The sequence below is a fragment of the Belonocnema kinseyi genome, chromosome 5 (genome assembly GCF_010883055.1).
Source record: "Belonocnema kinseyi isolate 2016_QV_RU_SX_M_011 chromosome 5, B_treatae_v1, whole genome shotgun sequence".
NCBI classification, from domain to species: Eukaryota; Metazoa; Arthropoda; class Insecta; order Hymenoptera; family Cynipidae; genus Belonocnema; species Belonocnema kinseyi.
This window is the reverse complement of record NC_046661.1, coordinates 80,708,446-80,732,959: the sequence shown is the minus strand read 5'-3', so window position 1 is coordinate 80,732,959 and position 24,514 is coordinate 80,708,446. Positions and strand designations below refer to the sequence as shown.

General features: G+C 29.8%; 2 protein-coding genes across 5 annotated transcripts in view; both read left to right on the top strand.

Annotated features, from left to right (window-relative positions):
• Positions 1 to 24,514, top strand: part of LOC117172436 (xaa-Pro dipeptidase) — a 215,568-nt gene that overhangs the window by 48,992 nt on the left and 142,062 nt on the right. The window contains exon 1 of one of the 4 annotated variants that reach the window (XM_033360370.1): positions 20,006 to 20,299. The exons of 2 other annotated variants lie outside the window; for them this stretch is intronic. Coding sequence is in view for 1 of the 2 variants with exons in the window: in XM_033360372.1 (XP_033216263.1) it covers positions 20,268 to 20,299 (32 nt within the window). In the remaining variant the exon portion in view is untranslated. Of the gene's footprint in view, positions 1 to 20,005; positions 20,300 to 24,514 lie in introns of those variants that run through there. One more of the 4 variants, XM_033360372.1, reaches the window with a different exon arrangement.
• Positions 2,930 to 7,774, top strand: LOC117172439 (GSK-3-binding protein-like). Its single transcript, XM_033360377.1, has one exon. It carries the CDS (start codon positions 3,185 to 3,187, stop codon positions 3,731 to 3,733), a length of 549 nt encoding a protein of 182 aa, XP_033216268.1. The 5' UTR covers positions 2,930 to 3,184; the 3' UTR covers positions 3,734 to 7,774.

The following is a 24,514-nucleotide window of genomic DNA, read 5'->3' as shown; positions in this document are numbered from 1 at the left end:
AAATTATTTATCTTTATTTATATTATTTATTTTAATTTAAATGTATATTTATAATTTTTTAATAATGTAACAGATATTTAATTTGTTTGATTACATGACTGCACAAAATATTTAGTCCAATATAAATGATTATATGACATTTTTAACATTTTTGATAAATTACAATTCAAATAATTTTTATGTAAATGTAATGATATTATAAAAAGTATTTTATTCTCAAAATATAATATTTTTAATTTTCTAAAACGAGTTCTAAAATATTTTCCACTAATGTAGATTTACGCATTAGTATTTTTGTTTTTGATTCCATTAAAAAAATGAATATATTAACAATAATTTAAGAAAAATTTTCAAACTTCATGTATTTTGTTGAAAAATCGCGTCTGATTTATTCTAATTCAAATAAGTGGAATAAATAATAATTAATATGATATCATCATAAATTGCCTTATATTTTTATTTTACATTAGAAAAAATCACATTGTTTTATACTATATTTTAACTTTTATAGTCTCTATTCTATTTAAATCTTAATTACTATATCAATTTAATTTTACATATTCAAATAATTTTTTTTTTTTTATTAAATCATTTTATCTATGAGATTTTTTATTTTGTTCATCTTCCTTATGTATTTTAAAATTTTTATTTCAAACGCCTTTTTTCTGGATTTTTTTTATTTCTTTGTCCATTATAATTGAACTCAAAAATGTTATTTATCAAATTTAAATGTTAAAATTGTGAAAAATTATCAAATTAGAATATTAAAGTTTTGTGATTTTCTGAAAAGTTTAAATAATTAATTCGGGAATTATAAAAAATAATTCTGATTTTAAAGAAATGTATATTATCATCAGAGATGCTTAAAATCAATCCATGCAGATATATTTCTCACACAACGTGAAAACAAAAATAAATCTATCAATCAATTTAGCTTTTCAAATAATATAAAATAATTAATTTATTTTCAGATAAGATGTAAAATACATTCAACATTCGTTTTTAAAATTATATTTGTTCTATTAATGTTGAAGAAAATATATGTTAAAAAGAATTAAAGCTTTCATATTACGTTCTTTAAACATTTATCATTGGCACTTATGTTTTATATTTATTAACTTAGGCCTTAACCAAAATAAACTAATTTTCTAAAAAAAAAATTCCATAAACTTTAATTTTTAACACAAAAATAATGTTTATTAGTCAATAAAAATCAAACATTTAAGTAAAAATATTGAGTCGAATAATGAATTAACGAGGTGTTAATTTTTTAAATTATAAAATTTTTATTATATAAAAATAAATTACAAATTAAAATACAAATTTTGTTTAAAGTTAAAAAAAATGTATTAAAAATTGATAAGAAAATAAGTTAAACGTTTTTTTAGGAATATAAAACAATTTTCTTTATTATATTTCAAATATAAATGGTTTTATACAAATGTTTGAAAATACTTTAAAATGTTAGTTTCTATTATTAAATTTACTTTAATTTGTTCAAAATGAATAATTGATTAAACATTTTTTCAATTTTAGAATGAAATGTAATTTTTTATAAATTTTAATATTCGTTTTAATTCTTTATTTTAAATCATTTATTGTCTTAGAATTATTATTTTTTTGTTTAAATTAATTGTTTAATTGAAATGTTAAATTATTTTTTATAAATTACATTTCATATATTTTAAATGTAAATGTAATGATATTAATAAAGTATTTTACTTTCAAAAAATAATATTTTTAATTTTCTAAAACGATTTCTATAATGTTTTTGACTTATGTGCATTTACGCGGTAGTCTTTTTATGTTTGATTCCATTAAAAAAATTAATATATTAACAATAATATAAGAAAAATGTTCAAGATTCACGTATTTTGTTGAAAAATCGTCTTTTTGGTAAAGAAAAAATCTTCTTCTTTATAAATTCATCTTTTTAGTTGAAAATTTAAGTATCCCAAATAAAAAAAAAATGAAAATTAAACTATTCATTCGATGATTTTGATATTTTTAATTCGAAAATTCAACTATTTGATTGTGAATTGACGTATTTTCGTGAAAAATCACCCTTTTCCCAATGTTTTCATAGAATTTTGGTAACTTAGTTTATAGAATCGACCCCTAAATAAACTTCCGCTGGAGAAAGGGGAGCGGGCCTCTCAGAAATTCAAGGACCCGACACGTCCCTGAATTCCCAAGCAGCCGATAGGAAGACATACGAAATCTATCTCCGAATTCTTGTGGGCGATAGGGCCGAGTTTCGTGCGATAAGGTTTGAATGGGCGTAGGTTTTTGAGTGTAAATGTAAATAAACTGAGCTGGGAAAACGGAGCAGCGGGGAGCGAGGAAGGTGGAAAATTATGATGACGTATTATCGATTCGCCGGGGTTTGAGTTAACGGTTTGTTTACACGAGCGGAGGAGACTGCGCGCATGCGCCGCACGACCAAAACAATAACAGAGAGGAGAGGAGAAGGTTCACGGCTGGCAGACACAGACAGGCAGCCTCGATTCCCGTTCCCGTCTTCTGACCCGAGTAAGCCAGCCGAGTCACAGGCGCTCTGTTCTGTGAACTGCTGCGAACGGCAAGAGACTCTTCCACTCCTGGAGAAATATTCTCTCTGAAAAAGGGCCGTGTAATAATTAAAGTAGTTCAGTTTGATAGAAGAACGGCAAGTGTGTCCTCGACCTCTTGTGTTTTCGAGTGTGCGCGAGTGTATAGTGCAGGTTTGTGCAGTACCGAAGGAAAACAATAACAAGCAAAGCCAGTAAACCAGCCAAGCTTCGACGTCAACAATGTCCGAGTCGGCGTAGAGTAAATCGAGGGCTCATTCATTCCCGGACACGATTGGAGTGCAGATGCGAAATTTCCACCTCGAACGAAAAGGTCGAAAAGACGAGTGTATCACGCGTAACCCGACGGTGAATCACGCGCAGTGTACATGCGTGTACGTGCTTTTGTGTGCACTGAAATAATTGAAGTGTTTGTGCGAAGCCAAGCTTGAGGAAAACAGAGCAACGTGAGAGAGAAACTGGTGGAATATTTGCGGCAGTTGGGAGTGTTGTTACCGAGGTGAAAAAAGGAGAAAGGGCCCCGGAGCACAGCCATTGCGGGACGAAGACAGGCAGGTAAACACACCTGCAGCCAACTTGGAGGAAGGACGAGTTTGGAGCGTAGAGCGACCGAGATGCCTAGTGCCGAGGAACCGACGTACCTGATCGAGGTGATACCCGACACGACGCAGGACTTCCTGTCCCGAGATGTCGATCTCCTCGTATCACAAATCAAGGAGAACCTGAGGCTCTCGAATCTCAAGGCCAAGTCCAGCATTAGCCACAAGAATCGACCCTCGCCTTACCGGATACCCTCGCGTTCCTGGGCAGATCCTGCGAGTAATTGCGAGATCTGTGGGATGAGGAACTCGAGTCAGCACGAACACCATCGGCATCAGCATCACCGGAAGAGGCCGACGACCAGGGATCAGGAGGACGATCCCTACGAGCTGCTGCAGGAACTTCTCCGAGAGGGTGGACTGATTAAAGAGGCTGTCAAGAGACTCCAGGAGAACTTTGAAAATTTCGATAATACTGTTGAGGGTTCTGCCGGATCCGATGAAGAGGACAATGATGAAGACAGTGTTAGACAACAAAGGCCGGCGGCCTATCGGAGAAAACCTTATTTCTACGACTCCGAGGACGAGCCTCTACCACCAGCTTATCAGCCCCTGGAGATGTGAGAAGTTGATAAAAAGTGAGACTTTAATTCTGAACCTGGATTTGTTAAGGGTCTGGGATACGTGGTGGGAGGGTATGACGAAATCTTGCTTTCGGCTTTCGCCTATTCTGTCTATGCAAATACAGTCACGCAAATGGACTTGTGTTCGTGATGGTTATGTGCGAAAATGGCATGAACGTAATTAGGCAGGAACTCGCCTTACATGGCGGTGTTTGTAAATACGGACTAGTGTTGTTATTTGAGGCGAACCTTGCTTCGTGGAACTTCGGCCAAGATCGGCAGCATATTGACGATCGTCGGGCTTACGTGGAAGACTCATGGAGGCGCGACCAACCCGAGTACCCGGGACAACATGCTTCTTGGTTTCCTCATGACGAATCGGTTGTTAAACGATTTTTCTATGACCTCACCGATCACGAGGCATTCCTCCTGCTGAATTCTATTTTTCCATATCCTGGAAAATGAAGATTCATCGGGCCGACTCTGAAGATGTGGAATTTAATGTGATTAGTGATCTTGGTTTGTTTCCTAATAGAGTAGTATTTTTTTTATCTGGATTCACAGTATGACTGTTAAACAAGGTATACATAGAGTCTTATTTTTCATAACTTTTATGAAATAAAAAGAGTATTTTCCGATTTTTAATTGAATGATCTCGCGTGAAGAAAATTACCATTTTTTTTGTGGGCTCACCACTTTCACTCCCGACATGCGAAACTGTTTTCAGAATCGATTAGGCTTTGTTTGGTAATATTATATTCTCGAAAGGTCACAGCAAATGTTCAATAGTAACTGCAGAGGAGAAACGATTTCAATTTGTTTTTTTTTTAAATTTTGTAGACCGAAAGCAAATATTTAAAAGTGTATTTCAAGAATGACTAGTCCATATTTTGCAACCTTGTTTCCTAATTCCGATTGAGTTTAGTTTGAGGTTTATTGTTGCTCGGTAGTTAAATCGTAATGGCAGAAATATCCACAGTGCCGTTGAGTAATAAAACACAGCTTTTACTATCATTTTCGATAGTTTGAACTTGTTCTCTATAATTTCAGGAACATACGAGTACATTTGTGTTGATTTATTTTGCTGTAAAAATGCAATAAAGTAATAGCAGTTACATTGTAGAACTGAATTTGCAAGAAATAAAATTCAATTGTTTCCTCTGCATTTTATTTTTCTGGTTGGAAAATGAACTCATTTTAGATAATGCCGACAAGACTATTTGAGTTCTTCTAATTTACAGCTGTATTAAATATAAAACTGTGACTTATTTTCGATTTGTAAACAAACTATAACACGGGCCGATACAATTTGTGCTCAAAGACCGATTCTTTTTATGTCGAGATATGGCACATGGAATTGTGGCCGTGCGGTCTAAGAGATCGCACCATGTTTCTGAAACTTGGTCCCTCCCCGCTCTGGTGTAAAATTTGATAAATTTTTTTTTTCTACATATTCCAATTTTTCTTCATATATTGCGAATTTCGCAAACTCGAAACCCTTCGACCATTAAATTGTCAATAGAATAACAAATGTTTATTCGCTTTCTTCATTTTCTTTGCTATTTTTCAAATATGAAACTGAAATAGCTAATCTGAAGTATAGTCATTTAAACAAATACGGTGCGGTCTCTGCGACCGCACGACACACTTAAAATGTACCATATCTCGTAGAAGAATCATCGGTTCAGGATGATCCAAAACGGAAATAAAAGTTCAAAAGGAGTACTTTCTGTTATATTGTTTTACGGCTCGAAAATATCGTTTTTCACTTTCTAAGTCTATTCTTTGGATACAAAAAATAGCTGTGAACAAACTATAACACGGAACGATACAATTTTTACCTAAAGGTCGATTCTTTTTATTTCGAGATATGGCACATGGAAGTGTGGCCATGCGGTCTGAGAGACCGCACCACGTTTCTGAAATTTGGTCCCTCCTCACTCAGGTGTAAAATTTTATTAAAATTGTAAGTTGTTCATTTTTTTTACATCTTCCAATTTTTCTTCTTATATTGCAAATTTAGCAAACTCGAAAACCATCAAACACTAAATTGCCAATAGAATAACAGATGTTTATTCGATTTCTTCATTTTCTGTACTAGTTTTTTAACGTAAAGCTGAAATTGCTAACTTGAAGTTTAGTAATTTCAAAAATACGTTGCAGCCTCTGTGACCGCACGGCCACACTTAAAATGTACCATATCTCGTAGAAGAAACATCAATTCAGGATGATCCAAAATGGAAATAAAACTCAAAAAGGAGTACTTCCTGTTGTATTGTTTTATGACTGAAAAATACCATTTTTCATTTTTGACGTCCAGGCTTTGGATACAACAAACAGTTTATTTTTGTCGGCCTGTGTAATTTTCTTGTGCCGAAGCATCGATTAAATATCAACGACGTGTTTATCATTGCCTATACTACGTGTTCTCGTGCGGAAAAATCGCATCGTAAATGGCGCTGATCTCATTTTTACATTTTTTTTTCAATCAAACGAAAACTGTGTCCAATTTGCGTGCATGCCGCTTTAATTTTAAGTTAGTTGTCCGTTTAGTTTCTTTTTTTGTCGGTAAATCGTGTTTCCAGAAACTTAAGTATTAAAGGAAAGATTACCTGAAAAAAATGACGAAATTAATAGGAAAAGTTCGTTAAATGGATGAGAAACAAATTGAAAAACTGAAAAATCTAGATAGTTTAGCTTATTTTGTTAGAAAGCACGGTAATGACAATTTTTTATTAGTTGTAACACCCTTATAAAATAACAATGGTTGAGACAACTGATAAAATTACTAGTTTACCTGATTTTACTAACAAAGTAGTTGGCCCAACCGACTATTTTTTCAGTGTGAGAGGGAGAAGATTAGGAAGTAATTAATATTGCACGGGAAAAAGATGTGATCTTAGCTATTTATGTTTTAATCAATCGCGAGTGTTTGTGCGGTGTTCACTCAGGCGTGACAAAACAGAGAGAGAATTTACGTCCAGAAGATTTGACTCGTATTATCATTGTGTGGAGTTAACATTGAAAATGCTGGAACGTGTGGAAGCATAAATAGTCGAGAATTTCTTTTTACCGTGCTATTACTAAAAATAAAATAGCTTTACACTCTGCTGTGCATGTTTTAGTGCATAGTTATATTTATCAATATATTATACTTATCACTGATCGCTAAAGTACGTTGATGTAACAACGTTGTGATTCACTTTTAAGTATAAAATCGTGATTGTGCGCGTGCGCGCACAATTATCAGCGGAGTGAGTAAAACACGATTTCTAGGTTCGTCAGCCGAATGATTCATTTTCGATAGAGCAACTCGGCAAATGTCAGTTGACATTTATAGCAAGAGAATTTTTGCAATTTGACGCACAGATGTTCGAGATTTTCTGTCTCAAGTGTGTGACGCTCATTAATGTTGCTTCTATGTGAAAATTTCATCCTCTCCGAGTGCAGATTGTGCTTGGTAAATTGTAGCGTTGAAAATAGTGTGGTTAACGAGCTATAAAATGTGGATTATTTCCATCAATCTTTCTTCATATAAATCCAATGTTCTTTGCTCGCGAGCCAAATTATTTTGAACGCACATCAATAATCGTGAGAATATCATCCATCCGAAATAAGTTGTAAAATAATAAGCTTTGACAAAAACTCTAGTTATTTTTAATATCAGTACTTTGTTGATAAAAGTTGGTGGTACAATGATTGTATCTGAGTTGTAAGTGGAGGATAAAATTTCGTTGTATATTTTCACATTTGTACGTCTAAGAAGTTCAAAATCTATTTAACGATCGTGTGAATAATAAATTGTTAACTCGTATTTCGAATCTAGTTTTTGATTAGTGTGATCGGTATTGACACAGGCCTAGATTTCATAGAAAATTGCGTACCTATGGAATGTCCAGTTTATCGCAAAACACCGAGAAAAAGGGGACATGTTTCAGTGCTTTTTAACTGTGTCCGGAAGGCATTGGTTCTGTAAAAAATAAAAAAAGAGGAAAAAAAAATCAAATGTATTTGTATTCGATCAAATTGAGTTTTCGCGGTGTGAATAATGACTCTTAAATTTAGCGAATGTATACGTGCTCGGTGATACAGGTATGAATGGGTGTGTGAATTGATTTTTTTTTATGAGCGAAGAGAGTGTCTTTTTTTGGTTATCCGTTATACAAGAATTGAAACAAGAAAAAACTATATATCTCGTTGTGATCGTCGGCTTGTCCGACAAGTCTAAATAAGTAAATAAACAAATAAAAAGTTTAAATGCAAGTGTCTTTCTTGTGATAATCCTTATCTTTGCGATACCTTCAGGCGTTTTTTTATCTGCTTTAATTATTTTTTATTAAGTTTTTAGGTCAATGCTGAATTTTTTAATAGTTCTGGTTATTTTACATATTTTATGCAGTTCCAGCATTACTTTTTTTTATTTTTATATTTTTACTATTTCTCCTTTTTTAACCCGCTCAGCCTAGACTTCAATATGACTGGTTCAGATTAACGAATCGGTATTTTTTTATTTGTTAAACAATAGCTGAAAGTCTCACAAAAAATAAAATTATAAAATTAATCAGGTGAATTCAACATATTACTATAAATATTTTTACAAAACTGAAAAAACTATATAGCGAGCCGAAAATATCGTCCGGGTATATTACACCCAGTGTAGACTGTGAAGGTTAAAGAATGACTTATTTTTTCCTGTTTTAGAGGTTTTTATCGTTTTTTTATCTTTTTGTTCGCTTAAATCCGTATTGAATTAATAGAAATAGAATTTTGGGATTTTTAGTTCAAAATGCAACTGTGGTGGTACGTTTTTTGTTGAGCATTCTTTTTTTCTGTTGATAATTAATTTTTTTTTCTTAAATTCAACCGTTTTTAATTTAAAATAATATTTTATTATATTTGAATTGTATTTTTTAGTATTATATTTATATGAAATATTATTTTTTATCGTAGTTTAATTATATTTTCGTTTAAAATTCCTCTTTTTCTTAAAGCTTAAATACTTTGTTAAAATTTCACTTAAGAATTGTGTTGAAAATTTTGTTGTTTTTTTTTGGTTGAGAATTCATGCTAGATTTTTTTAGTTATAAATATAACTATTTACTCAAATATTCATCTATTTTTGTGAAAAATCGTGCTTTGGTAAAAAAATTTCTCCTCTTGGTTGAAGATTCATCCTATTTGGTAAAAAAAAAGCGACTGACTAAAAATTAATTAATGTCTTCGGGTAGAAAATTAAACTGTTTGGTTGAAAATGAACTTTAAATTGAACTATTTCCGTTGAAGATTCATAATTTTAGATCAAAATTATTAATAATGTTATTTGAAAATATAAAAAATTTTTTATAATTATTATTTTTTGTACAATTATTATTTTTTATATTGAAAATTAACTATTCCGTTAGCATACTCCAGTGTTTTAGTCCAAAATTTATATCTTTGTTTGAATATTTACTTTTTTATCTAAAAATTTTAATATTCAATTTTTTGTCAAAAAATAATTTTTTTTTTTAAATTGAAAATTGATCCTTTTTAGTCGAAATTAATATTAGTTAAAAATTTATCTTTTTGGTTTAGACTTTTATTTGAAAATTCTTTTTGGTTTAAAGTTCAGGTTTTTCCGTTGAAAATCCATTTTTTTTTTTTGGTTAAACATACATTTTGTAACTGAAAATTCAATTTTTCATTGAAAAAGTGACCCTTTGAATTGAAATTTCATCTCTTTTGGTAGAAATTAAATTTCTTGGTTTAAAATTTAATTATTGTAGTTAAAGATTCATTATTTTATTTGAAAATTCATCTCTTTTGTTGAACATTAATTTTTTTAACTGGAAATTTTAATTATTTAATGTCTGGTTGACAATTTTTTAAAAAAATTGATAATTCATGTATTTTGTTAAAAAATTTTTTTTTTTTAAATTTGTTTTAACTGGAAAGTCAAGTTTGTCTTGAAAATTCAATAGCTAGGTAGAAAAATCAACTGTTCTGTAGAAAATTAGTTTTCTTATTGAAAATTATTTTTTTTTGAATGAACATTTTCAACTCGTCCATTTTTGTTCAAAAGTTAATCATTTTAGTTTAAAAATTCAACTGTTGATATTTTTGCTTGAAAATGTAATTATGTGCTTTAAAATTGAACTGTTTTGTAGAAAGCTAATTTTTTTAGCTTGAAAATTCCATTATTTGGTTTAAAATGTATACATATTTTGTAGGTCTTTCAAATTCAACTATTCCAGTAAAAGATTCATAATTTTAGTTGAAAATTCGCCAGTTTGGTTAAAAATTAGTTTTTTTTTTTGTAATTAAAATGTAACTGTTCAATTTTTGATTAAATATATTTATCTTTTTTAGTTCAAAATTCAACTATATTTAGTAAAAAATTCATCGCTGGTTAAATTTTGTTGGTGTGGAAAATTATTTTTTTTTAACTGGAAATTGAACTATTTCATTTCTAGTTAAAAACTAATATTTTTTAGTTTAAAGTTAAACAATTTGGTTGAAGATCTATTTATTTTTATTTGAAAAATCAACTATTTCATTGAGAATTAACGTATTTGATTGAAAAATCGTCTTTTTTTTTTGTTAGAAAATTAATCGTTTTGGTTAAAAATTCATCTATCTTGTTTAAAATGCAATATTTTTACTTGAAAGTTAGGAATTTGAAGAGCTTTAAATTGAATTTTCTTATACATTTTTTGAGTCGATTGTTGAAAAAAATGCGAAATATTTGAATGACTCCGCATTTTGAAAAATTATACCAGAAAAAAACTTAAGATACCTAAAAAAAAAAAATTCGGAATTGTCAGGGAATTTTTTTCTAGAATTTGAGTAGACGGATAGTCTGCAGATCTTTGCAATTTTTTAAAAAGTGATGAAATGTTACCAGAATAAGCATGCTCATAGTCATCAATTCTATTGATTCTGGAGATGAAGAAATTCTGGAAGTGAAACCAGGTAGGTGCACTTTGAGTCTTGATTGTTCTACAGTCTACACACCTACACCCACATCCTTGAGCTGAAAGTGGGTGTCAAGAGGAAGCACCCTAAAAGCTATTTGGTTTAGCCGGGACAAAAAGGACGTTGCCTGAAGCATTTGCCTATATTCGCAGAAAGCGATCAATCCCGATCGTGACTATTCAGCGAATCAATTATGCGCACCCGGCTTTCGGATCAAGGAGATCTGACTGAAGTGCGGCCTCCTCTTTAACTTACTTTTACCTTGGGGAGAATACATCAGCTTCCTTTGATGTTTTCTGTCCTAGTTATACTTCGAAAAAATATTTGTTTTTCCATCTGAAATGCTTCGGGGCAGCTGTAATCTGTATAGGAACGATCTTATTTGTTGCCAGCTCTCAATTGTTTATCATCCGTGCAGACTGCAGTTTATTGATGTTTGCTCCATTTAGCACAGTGCTCAAAATGTTTGCAATTTTACCGAATTTTTTATCGAGAATTTGCTGGCAGAAGTAGATGAGTAAGGCCGGTTCTAATGCAAGATCCCTGTTGCGCAATTGCGAGTACCGAATTTTGCGTAAACAGCTTGAATGGTCAATGGACCATTCCAGAGCTCCAGTGGTTCGTATCTGTACTAAGTTTGTAGAATATTCTAGAAACTTTGCACGGAAACGAACCACTATGTCATAAAATGATATTGAGCAATTGTGGGTGAAGAATTTTGTGTAAACAGCTTGAAGATGATTTATTATCTCAATTAGTTAAGTTATTAAAACAGCGATAATTTATTGATGCTCGCAGTTGCGAAATATCATTTTATGACGGCACCGTTATTTTCGGGAATATTCTAGAAACTTAGCATGGACACGAACCACTAGAGTTCAAAATGTTTGCAATCTTACTGATTTTTTATCGATAATTTGATGGCAGCTGTAGATGAGTAAGGCCGGTTTTAATTCAAGATCCCTGCTGCGCAGTTGCGAGTACCGAATTTTGCGTAAACAGATTGAATGGTCAATGGGTTATTCCAGAGCAGATAATTTATCAAAAATTCGAGTAACTTTGAAGTTTTGAAAATATTAAAACCTAATTTAAAACTTAACAGATTTCTGTGGCAGTCAAAAAAGTGTCTCTAAGGTTTTACGACAATTTTTCAATATTTAAACAAATTTTTTCAAAAATTCGATTCGCTTTAAAAAACATTTAGATGTTTTGAAATTATTTCAAAAATAATAAAAAATTGACAATATTTCTTAAAATTTAAAACTACGTGTAGATTTTTAAAGATTTCGAAGTAAAATTTGGAAGCTTTTGAAGCATTTTAAATGATTTCAAGACAACAAAATAATTTTGTTTAAAATTTCTGCGAAAATTAAAAGTTTTTGTTTTTATCTTGGAAAACAAATCTTAATAGAATTTTGAGAAACAGCTTGAAAAAAAACTTGTTTTACAATTAAATTCTTATCAATTTGTAACGGCTAAAAATTAAAATTAACCTTTAATTTACTAAATGTGTTTAGTTTAATAAAAATTTGTATTTGTTCAATTTTTTAATTTTTTAATTTTTCTAACCTAAAATTGCTTAAAAACATATAATTTTGAAAATGTACAAATTTATTGATTAATTTTTTATTTACGAGCATTGTAAATGGTTGAGGGTTAAAAAAAAAAGTTGGAATGAAAAAACTCTTTTAAGCTTGCATTTAAAAAATTTATAATTCAAGAAATTTTCACTTTGAGTGTTTTATTTTGCAGTTCAGTTTTTATTACTTTAAATGAAAAAATATTTAGCTTTAAGAAATTATATTTTTTTGAATGAAAATGGTCTTGAAAATTTTTTACGAGCTGGGAGTGTTGCAGGGTTCAAGAGGCAGGGGCTGCAAGGAGTGTTGCAGGGGAAGTGTTCAAAGGTTACTAGTGAATTACAGCTGGAATGAGCATGGGTAGTAAGGAGGGTTTTGGGGTTCAGGAGTATGAGTTGCAAGGTGGGTTGCTAAGGGGGCATGTTGATGGGTTGCAAGGAGTGTTGCAGGGGTTTTAGGTTGATTATAGTTGGAATGAGCATGGGTTGTAAGGAGGGTTTCTGGAGTTCAGGAACAGGGGTTGTAGGATGGGTTGATGGGAACATGTTCAGGCGTTGCAAGGAGTGCTGCAGAGGAAATGCTCAAGGGTTATTAGTGGACTACAGTTGGAATGAGCATGGGTTGTAACGGGGCTTTCTGAGGTTCAGGAGCAGGCGTTGCAAGGTGGGTTGCTGTGGGCACTTTCAGGGGTTGCAAGGAGTGCTGCAGAGGAAATGCTCAAGGGTTATTAGTGGATTACAGCTGGAATGAGCATGGGTTGTAAGGGGGCTTTCATGGGGACATGTGCAGGGGTTGCAAGGAGTGTTGCAAGCGTGAAGGAGCAGATTCTGTGATGAGCGTTGCAGAGGTAACGGAGCAGTCGTAAATTCTTCAAATAGCTGCGGTGACGAGATCTTTTTATAACATAGGAAGATAGATATTATTAATAAATGTTGACATTATGTCTTGCTGTGACGGCGCCGGTGAATGGGCAAGTAGAATAGCGCGGGTCAGAGATCGCGTGCTAAATTTTAAATTGATTTTCCCCATTTACTGGGTTAGATTTGTGTCAGCACGCGAATGTTTCTTGTCACGTATTGGCTTTTCATGCATTCGTTCGACAAACAACAATCGAAGCAAAATCGTTTCCAGAGAAGCGACCCAGCTGTCACACATATTCATGTTTTTCTCGTATTGTTTGCTTGTTGTTTCATCTGCGCAGACGCAATCATTCTGGGCGATTGGCTTTTCTAAAAAATCGTGTCGCATTGCCTACCTGCAATGATATTCGCGATATTCGCCTTTCGGTTTTTTTATGGTGACTCAGCAGAGTGAAAGAACGCTTCGTCCATACGGTCAATACTTTTGCGAGAAATGTTTCTGCTCGCAGAAATTCCGTCTGCATTCTGATTTCAACATGTTCCAATAGCTTCACTGGTGTGAAGGACAATGTCCTCTAGAATAATCCGAAATAAAAGGGTTTTCCAAAAAAGCATTTTTTGAATTTAGTTATCAGGGTGATTGCGGGTCAGGGGAAATCAGGAACCAGTCAGGGATTTTAGAAACAAAATGGTAAAATTCAGAGAATTCCTGCAAGAAACAGTTTAAATAACTGTACAAAATAATAGACATTTCCACTTTTTAAAATAAAAATGTTACTTTTCTTTCAATACATTAACTCATATGGGTTAACTATTTTTTTCACCTATTTTGAAATATGGTGTTTCTTAGAGGAAATTGGGCGGTACGTTTTTTTTCAATTTTCGAAAAAAAAATGTCTACAAAATGAACAATCTAAAAATGTGTTTCCACTTTCAACTAAGTAGTTGCATTTTCAACAAAAAATGTTATAGTTGATACTTGAACAAAAAATATTTTAATTTTACACAAAAGGCACTTGAATTCAGCCAAAGAGGACGAATATTCAACAAAATAGTTAAAAATTATCGATAAAAAAAGATTAGTTTTGAACGAAGCAGTTGAAGAAAAAGATGAAATTTCTACATAGCAATTGAATTTTCAAAACGAAAATTCATTGGATGTCTTTCTTCTTCGAATTTTTATGTATAAAAAAACCCCAAGAGTGAAAAAATAGGTTTAGCGAATTTTTGGCGCTAATTACGATCTTTTTTCGACTTCTTAACTAAATTTCTTAAACAATTTATTATTTTTTAAAGCAATTTTCGCTTAGAATGGAGATAGAAAGTCGCAGTTTTTCCAAAAATTTTCCAATTCTTGTCCAATTTTCAATTAGAGTGAGGTAATGGTTAATTAGTAATTTAACAAAAATAATAGTTTAAACAATTTATTTTGAGTGTTAATAATATTGCCTTTCAATAATGCTAGAAATTGTGATTTTTCTGAAATTTGTAATTGTTTATCGTTTTTTCACTTAAATTGAGTTATCATTTATGTAATAATTAATTATTTATTATAAATTAAATGTTCAAGAAATTATTATTTTCTATAGCCATCTTTTTCCATAGTAATACTAGATAGTTGTGTTTTTTTTAATGTGAACTTTTTGTCCATTTTTCAATCAGAATAAAGTAATAATTAATTCAAGTTAACAAAAAAATTGGTTCAACAATTTATTATTGTATATAACCATATATTTCCTTATATAATTTGTAGAAAGTTGCGGTTGTTTCCTGATTGTTTATCTTCGATTTACTTTTTTGATGAAGAAATAATAAATAAACATTAGAGAGATTCGTATTTTAAACAATCTCTTTCTTTTTGTAAATATAATTTTCTGAAATAAAATAGATCATAACAAATATAAATTTCCCGAGAAGTTGTAATTGAGAGCCTTCTTGTTTAAATTAATAGTAATATTTAATATTTGTTCCTAACTTGCATTAATTATAAAGTCACTGAGTAAATAGTTGAAATTTTTTGAAAAAACCGCATCTTTCTAGCTATTATCTAGGGAAAGATACTTATAAACAATAATAAATTGTCTGAACAATTATGCTTTTTGACATGCATAATTGAGTAAAATCTATACAATCTATTAATTATTTGTGATACTTTTCAAAACTTCAAATTTTTTTAAGGCAATTCGTTGTTTTTTTTTAATATTATCAAAATTTGTTTTTCAAATTGAATTTAAGAGCCCTCAGAAATTGTAAAAAAATTAGGACCGCGCATTAAAAAACGCTAATTTTCATTTCCGGGCTTGGAAAATCAGGACATGATCACAGAAAATAAGGACTCTCGGTTTAGGAATTCTTAGAATTGCTGGTCCAGCCCGCAAAGCGAGAAACGGTTGCGACTCTCGCCTCGGAAGGGCCGCAGTGCGCGAGTACTCCGTCGAGTATATTGCGCAATATTATTCATTCCAGTTTGAAACGGTTCAGGCAGTTCTGTCTGTTTTCAATTCCTTTGAATTTTTCTAATCTCACTTCAAGCGTATTGAATTCAATTAAACAGGGAAATTTTGACAATCATTTTTTAGGTCAGTCTATTTATGCGAAAAAATTTCTTTTTCAAAGTCCGTGAAAGTCGTAGTTTCGAAAGTATAAGCCCAGTGGGATGCATTTTAAAATCTAAATTAATTAGACCGTTATTGGTAAACACTGGGCGCTTCGCGATTCGCATCTGACGAGAATAGAAAACGATATTGTTAAATTAACTCTTTATTCGCCGCGATAGCGTGCTGCATTGCACCAAGTCACGTGGCCGTGTTGTCATCTGGATTTGAGTCGAGTAGCTATATATGAGCTAGGGCTTTTATAATTTACACTGCCGAGATTTTATCGATCTGATGAGTATTTAAGGCAAGAAGATTAATTTTCTACCAAACAGACGAATTTTTCAACAAAATACATAAATTTTCAACCCAAAAAGATAAAGTTTTGTCTCAAAATGGAATAGTTATATTTATATTAAAAAAAATTCTCAGTGTAAAAACGAATTTTCAACTAAAGTGAGAAATCTCGAACAAAGAAAAAAAAAGAATTGTCTAAACAGGAGATTTATTTTCTACCAAAAAATAAGAATTTTCAGCAAAATGTATCTATTATCAACCAAAAAAGATACGTTTTCCACCCAAAATTGAATAGTTATATTTACAATTTAAACATTTAATTTTCAACCAGAAAAAAAGAATTCTCAACAAAATAGTTAAATTTTCAACCAGAGATGAATTAAAAAAAAGAAGTTTTAACTAAATGGTTACATTTTGAATAAAATAGTTTAATTTTCGATCAAAAAAATAGATTTTCAACACAAAAAAAAAAGATATTTCAACGAAACAGTTAAATTTTAACGCCAGAATGAATTTTCAAATATAAGGATAAATCTTCAGAAACATATGAATTTTAAACACAATAGTTGAATTTTCGACCAAAAATGTTAATTTTCTACCACAAATATAAATTTTTATCTCAAAATGGGATAGTTACTACACAGTTTAAAAAATAATTTTTAACTATAAAACACGAATTTCTAAATAACATCAGGAAATTTGAACAAACAAAATAAAGAATTTTAACCAAAAAGATTTATTTTCTACAAAAAAGACGAATTTTCAGCAAAATTTATTCATTTTAAACCAAAAAAGATACAGTTTCCACTCAAAGTGGAACAGTTGAATTGCCGATCAAAAATATTAATTTTTAATGACAAAAAAAAAGAATTTTGACCAAATCAGTTAAATTTTTAACTATAAGGATAAATCTTCAGGGAAAAATGAATTTTAAATAAAGTAGTTGAATTTTTGACCAAAAAGAAGAATTTTTGACAAAATACCTAAATTTTTAATTAAGAAAAGATCAATTCTAAACATTAAATGGAATAGTTATTTTTTCAACTAAAGAAATTAACTTTCAACTAAAAAGATGAATGGTCAACCAATAAGATTAATTTAATACAAAAAAGATGATTGTTTAACATGAATTTTCAAAAAATATGTGGTTAAATTTTTAACCAATGAAATCAATTTTCAACTAAAATGAGGAATATTTAAGAAAACGAAAATGAATTTTAAATAAATAGATAATAGAAAAATTTTCAACCCAAAATGGAGTAGTTATATTAACAGCTTAAACAATTATTTTGTCACCATAAAAATGTATTTTCAACCAAAAGAAAAAAAGTTTCAACCAAAGAGATTAATTTTCCACAAAAAAAGAATAATTTTAATAAACTTCATGAGTGTTGAACATAATAGTTACATTGTTAACCAAAGAAATTAATTTTCAACTAAAAAATATAATTTTGCAATCAACCAGGGTATTAGAGTATTTAAGTTTTAAGTTCAAAAAATGAATTTTAAGCAAAAATAATACGAATTTTAAACCAAAAAAGACGATTAGGACATAGCACACATAATAAAAAAATCAGAACAGTAAACAGTGTTTCACAAAAATTGTTACAGTTTTTACCAAAGAGTTGATTTTCAATTATAATGATGAATCTTTACAAAAAATTAATTTTTAACAAAATGGTTGAATTTTCGACCAAAATGATAAATTTTCAATCATAAATAATAACTTTTTAACCAAAAAAGATGGATAGCATATAGCATAAATAATTAGAGAATCAGAACAGTGATGGAAAAATTAGGACGTGTCCTGATAAATCAAGACCTCTGGTAATCCTAATTTTTAATACATTAAAAATTGTTACTGGCTACTGGACTATATTCGGTTTGAAAAAAAGCGATAATAATTGTCAACAAAATATTTAAATTTTGTACCGAAGAGTTGATTTTCACCTACAATGAAGAATCTTGAGTAAAAAATGAATTTAAACAAAATGGTTGAATTTTAGACCAAAAAGATAAATTTCCAACCATAAAGAATAACTTTTTAACCAAAAAAAGATGTTTTGATAAATCAGGACGTCTAGTAACCCTAATTTTTAATACAGTAAACAATGTTACTGGTTACTGGACTATATTCAAATTTTCATCAATAAAAAAATCATTTCCAACAAAATAGTTACATTTTTTGATAAAGAATGGATTTTAAACTATAATGTTGAATCTTTAGGAAAAAATATGAATTTTGAACAAAATAATTGAATTTTCAAGCAAGAAGATAAATTTTTAACCATAGAAAATAATTTTCAACAAAAAAATACGAATCCTCAACAAAAGATTTAGATTTTTTTACCGAAGAGTAAATTTTCAACTACAATAAAGAATCTTTATTAAAAAATGAATTTTAATCAAAATGGTTGAATTTTCGACCATAAAGAACAACTTTTTAACCAAAAAAGATGGATAGGACAACGCATAAATAATCAGAAAATCAGAACAGTGATACAAAAGTTAGGACATGTTCTGATAAATCAGGACATCTGGTAACCCTAATTTTTAATACAGTAAATAGTGGTACTGGCTACTAGACTATATTCGAATTTTCAAAAAAAAAAAAAAGAAATAATAATTTTCAACAAAATAGTTAAATTTTTAACCAAAAAGTTGATTTGCGAACATAATGATGGATGGGTCTTCCGTAAAGAAATAAATTTTCAACAAAATAGTTGAATTTTCGACCAAAAGATAATAATTTCAAACTTAAAGATTAATTACCAAACAAAAAACAAACAAAAAAGACGAATAGAATATAGCACAAATAATCAGAAAATCAGAACACTGATAAAAAATCTGGACGTCTGGTTAAATTGATTTATAATTCAGTAAATAGTGTTATCGCCTGTTGGGCTTTATTGAAATTTTCAACAACAAAAAAAGAATTTAGAAAAAAAGTTTTAAGTTTTTTGTTTATCAAAAAGTAGATTTTCAGCTATAATGATGAATCTTTGGTAAAAAATGTATTGCAAACAAAATAGTTGAATTTCCGACCAAAACGATGAATTTTCAGCAACAGTGATTAATTTTCAAAAAAAGACGAATTTTCAACAAAATTTCAAAAATTTTACCAGCGAAAATTATCAATTATAGTGATAAATCTTCCGTAAACTTTTTTTTTTAATAAAGTAGTTGAACTTTCTAGCAAAAAGATGAATTTTCAACCCGAAAAGAAGCATTCTCAACCAGAACGATTAATTTTCAACCGAAAAGGGACGAATAAACCATATTTCGAAAATAAGAAAATCAGGACAGTCAGTTAAGAGTTGTCAGAGAGAGCATTCGTGGTCGTGGTGCTGTTCCTACTGGCAACAAATTTTATTTATATTTGCATTTTATTTTGTTTTTATATTATTTTGCCTTGATAAGGGTGCTGTATGAGTGCCGAAACGTTGGTGATTATTTTTTACAGATGTTCCTTATTGTGATTTTATATTGGTTGGAATAAAAAGGACGAAAGAAATAAAAAATAGAAGGAAGGGGATTTGGTTGGTTGTCTTCTCATTTTTCTTTCCTTCTTTTTATTTTTTGTCCAAATTGAAAACGAATAGTTTTCTCTTTTTTCTTCTTTTTTAGAGGGAGGAGAAAGGGGGAGGATGTTCCTTTTTTCAGATTGCAGTGGGAACATTTTGTGGTGGTTGACCAAATTTGGTCGTTGGATTCTTGATTCTATTTTCAGGAATTATTATCATCAATTTCATTATTGGAAGTTAAAAAAGGGTTTTAAGTTGGATTTTAATCCCATTTAAATACCCTAAATTTTAATCAGGACAGCGACACAAAATCAGGAAGTCTGGTAGTGCTATTTTTGAATAAAGTAACAGTCTTATTGGTAGTTTGCATATGACTTTATTGGTTACTGCGTTGGGTGATTAAATTGCACTTAATCTAATGACTAATGTGGTAGATAATGTTTGGTCATGTACAGAAAACACGTGTCTATCGACTTGTGAACAAGAACCCTCGGAATATAAAAACGGTAAACCTTCCGATTTTCTCCAGTCTGCCGCAATTCGGTTAGTTGGCAGGTTTCAACCTGTGGTGAAAATTCTCAAGTGTCCAAATCGTGTTCTGACGTGATTACCGAGTCGACCAAGTCAACACGAGTCAACCATCCGACTTCCAAGTACCAATACGCGATAGCAGCGCGCGCACAAACTTGTTTAGTTGGAAGGTTGGAAGCTTGGAAGGAAGACAACATGGCGGTCGTTCAGTCAGTAAACTTACCCACGTATGTACATGCTCATGTTTACTCTCATCTTTACGCCTGTGTAGGTAGCCTGTAGTTCTCTTGCCTCTTGGTCGTTGCCCTGAAAAAGTAGGCTTCGTCCCATCGTAAATTACAAACAAGTGTGACGTATCTTCCTAGCATACAAGGATCCAATCCGAATTGCGAGTGCCAAAACGTCTGGCCTGGCCGCGATCTAAAATTCTCGGAGGCCGCTCTCCTTACTTGTTGGATTCGTTTCGAATTCGATTCATTCATTAACGAAACGAGTCTAGACTTTCTGCAAGAGATGCATCTTAATGAGTGTTGTTCAGTTTATAATTACTTTTCTCTTTTCGGATCGTTCCTCGATTGTTATCGCAGTTCGGATTATTGCAATTTGCAACGCTCACTAATCTCAAAAAGGGGTTATGTTATTTATTCTGTGCAAGAGGTACAAAATATGAAATCAGTATTTCAGTTTACGCCAGAAAGATTTTGTATTATTTCAGCATGGAATTTGGATCATAGAGTTAATACCAATTTCAAGGTTAGGAAGTCCTTGTCTGACTGCTACGGCATCAACTTGTGCTTCATTCAAATAAACTAACTGACAAGATCTACGAATCTGCGTTAGGAGAAATTAAATTAAAGTGACTTTTCATTCAGACCGTCGCAAGTCCTAAATTGAACTCGTGCCTTTAAAAGAGTTCTGCGGTCCGATTATTTACTTTGAACGCTAACGAGAATATTACCGAAAATATAAGAGAGAAGAAAATTTTCTGCATTTTTTTTATTTAATAAAAAGAATTAAATTTTTTCGTTTACTTAGGACGATTTTTTTAAATGTTAAAGACATATTTTGAGTGTATAATAACCATTCACTTGTCCATGAAAGTTTTGCTGTTAAACGTATCAGATTAATCTTTATGCAGATTATAGGTTATGTGAGCGCATAACCTGAACCAGTTTTTAATTTTAGAACTTTTTTTAAACTGAAAATTGAACTATTTTATTGATTTTTTTTTGTTAAGTTGAAAATTCGTGTTTTAGTAAAAAAAATAATCTTATCAATTAAAAATTCATCTCTTGTTCAACATTTTTTGATTTAAATAAAAATCTTTTTGTATTGAAATATCATTAATTACCAGTTAACCAGTCTTTCAAATTGAAAATGTAATTTGCGTTATTGGTTGAAAATTTATATTTTTAATTGAATAATGAACTTTTCTATTTGAAAATTCATTAATATGGTATAATAATAATCTTTTTGATAAAAATTCAACTATTTTCGTAGAATAATCAACTATATGGATCAAAATTAAACCATTTGAAACTACTTGATGGGACATTAACTTTTTGTTAAAAATTCATTTTGACGGTTTAAAATTTCAACTTTTTTGTGGAGAATATACTTATTTTGTTGAAAATTCGCCTTTTTGGATAAAAAATTAATCTTTTTTTTAATTTATCTTTTTGGCTGTGGGTTCTACTTATTTTTAAAAGCTCGTCTTTTTTGCTTAAATTTAACTGGAGAAAAATTTATTGAAGATTTATCATTATAGTTGAAAATTAATTTCGATCTTTAAAATTTTAACTATTTTAAGAAAGATTATGATTTTTTAAATGAAGTACTTTAACTGCTTATTTTTAAAATTTACCTTTTCTTAGTTGAAAATTAAACCATTTGGTTAAAAATTCATGTTCTTTGATAAAAAATCTTCTTTTGTGGTAAAATATTATTACTCTTAGTGAAGAAATCATCTTTTTAGTTGAAGATTGAACTATATTGTTAAAAATTCGTTTCTTATGGGTACAAATTAATATTTTAAAGATTCCTCATCTTAATTGAAAATTAATATCTTCAATTAAAAATTTAACTATCTTGTTTAAAATTTATGTATTTTCTTAAAAATTAATCTCTTTCGGTAGAAAATGAATATTTTTTGTTGATAATTTATTTTCTTTGTCGAACATTAATTTCTTTTGTTAAAAATTGATCCTGCAAGAAATTTATAACGATCTAAAAGATTGGCCAGACAAAAGTCAGGGATATGTCCCGAACTTTTTCATGTTTAAAAAAATATGAAGTTTGGAAATTAGTCTTTTTTGGTTGAAAAATAATTCTTTTTGTCAACAATGCAACTATTTGATTAAAATGATCGATTTTGGTTCAGGATTTCACTATTTTGTTGCAAATTATTTTAATTCTTTGGACTTAAAGTAACACTTTTTAGTTCAAAACTTAAGTATATGATTTAAAATTCGTCTCATTTGTTGAAAATTTGACGTTTTTGGTAGAAAAATAATATTCTTGGTTAAAAATTATATTTTTTTAGTTGAAAATTGAATTATTTGATAAAGAATTCATGTAGTAGGTTGAAAGAGTAATATTTTTATTGTGAAAAATATTTTTAGTTCCTCTGTTTTTAGTCAATTTTCACCTTGAAGCCTTTTATCGGTATAGTTCAACATTTTTTTTGTTAGAAATTTGAAACATTTTAAGCTCTGATTAAATTTAGTTTAAATTTTAAATAATTTGAAAACGATGGAAATTATTACCGAAAAAATTTTTCTGTATGTCAAATGTCTAATATAATCGGTTTAATGTAGAAATGATTTGAATACTACTTTACATAAATGTTTCAGAATGAGCGAATTAATAATTTATGCTATTGCCACGTAAAAGGAATAAAAACTGATTTCTTTTAAAGTGGCATTCCAAATTTACTCTCAACATAAAACCATACATTCAAAACTGCATTATTTTTAATTTTGTAATTTTCTGAATTGAAATTTTCAAACTCAATCCCTCTGAAATTATTAGTATATTTATTAAATTGCAGTTTGAAACTGTTTACGGGTAAAAAAAGTGCCGGTACCTCGAACTATTTTAAAAGATGTTTAAAAGTTTTGAAAAGATGCGAAAATAATTTAAATCAAAGAGAAGATTTCAAAAACTGTTAAACAAAATGTAGATTTTAGAAGATTTCAATAAAAAAATTTATTTTGAAAAATTATTTTTATGAGAAAAGTGAAAAAAAAGTCAAAGCATTTTAAATGACTTCTTAAAATGTTGAAAAAAATAATATATCTTAAAGCTAAGTTTTCAATTTTCCAATATCACAAAATTGTTGAAAAAAATTGAGTAAGTTGAAATTTTTTTAAACAAAACTCAAACTTTTAAAGAGTTAGAAAAAAATAGACGTTTAAGAATTTGGAAAGGTTTTAAGAAAATAGATATTTTTTCATAAGATTCCTAGGAAAGTTTAAAATGATTTTTAATTAGTTGTTTGGAATTCTCTTAAATTTGTGTATTCACTTGAATTATTTTAAATTCAATCTGATTTTTATTTTTTGTTTCACTCAACTTAACTTGAATCATTAGCCATTCCATTAATTCATCTTGAATTCTGAAATGTTTTATATGTTTGAATTGCTTTCAATTCAAATGAATTATTTGTAAATTCACCTTGATTTTTTTCTTTTTAATTTCATCGAATTCTTCAAATTTTTCTTAAGTTTCTCTACATTTTTTGGCTTAAAGTTAAATTTCGTATAAGCTTTGACTCTGAAAGAATGTAAATGAGAAATTGAAAGTTAATTGTGGCCATTACATAATTTGTAATAATCAAAAAGTGCCAAAAATATAGACAGCGTGACGTGACGTCATACGCTTTCAGAGCCCAAGAAAATACGTGTGTCAGTTTGATAAAAACAATAAAAATAATTAGTTATCAATGTTTTTGGACTAAAAGCATAATCGAGCATAATAAAAATATTTAAAAAATGGATATTTGTATATAAATACTTGTTGGATTACAATTTTAACTACTTCTAAACTATATTTTGATCTGAAACTTTTGAAAAAACATTATTACAATTTTTTCCGAATTTTTCTCATGAAAAGTCTTCGCTAGCGAAAACATCGGAAAAAAATTAATAACAATTTTTGAAAACTACGTTTTTTAATTCCTTTTACTCTATAAATTCAAGGACACCCTAACGCGCCTTCCCTTCAAATTTTGTTTAAAAATTCGAACAAACTGACGAGCAGAGTACGAGTTAAAGTGAAAATTGATTTTTTTTTAAAGTCACTTTTTTGGCTCTAATTTGAAAACTAAAAAAGATATAAATTTTTCTCTAGAGGAAAAAAGATGCCCAATAAAATTTTCAAGTCTAAATATATCCTTCAAAACTTAAAATTTAACTGTAAAAAAAAAATTGGCAACTTAATTA

Coding starts and splice junctions, on each gene's coding strand:
- LOC117172439 (XM_033360377.1), top strand. CDS start 3,185: ATGCCTAGTGCCGAGGAACCGACGTACCTGATCGAGGTGATACCCGAC.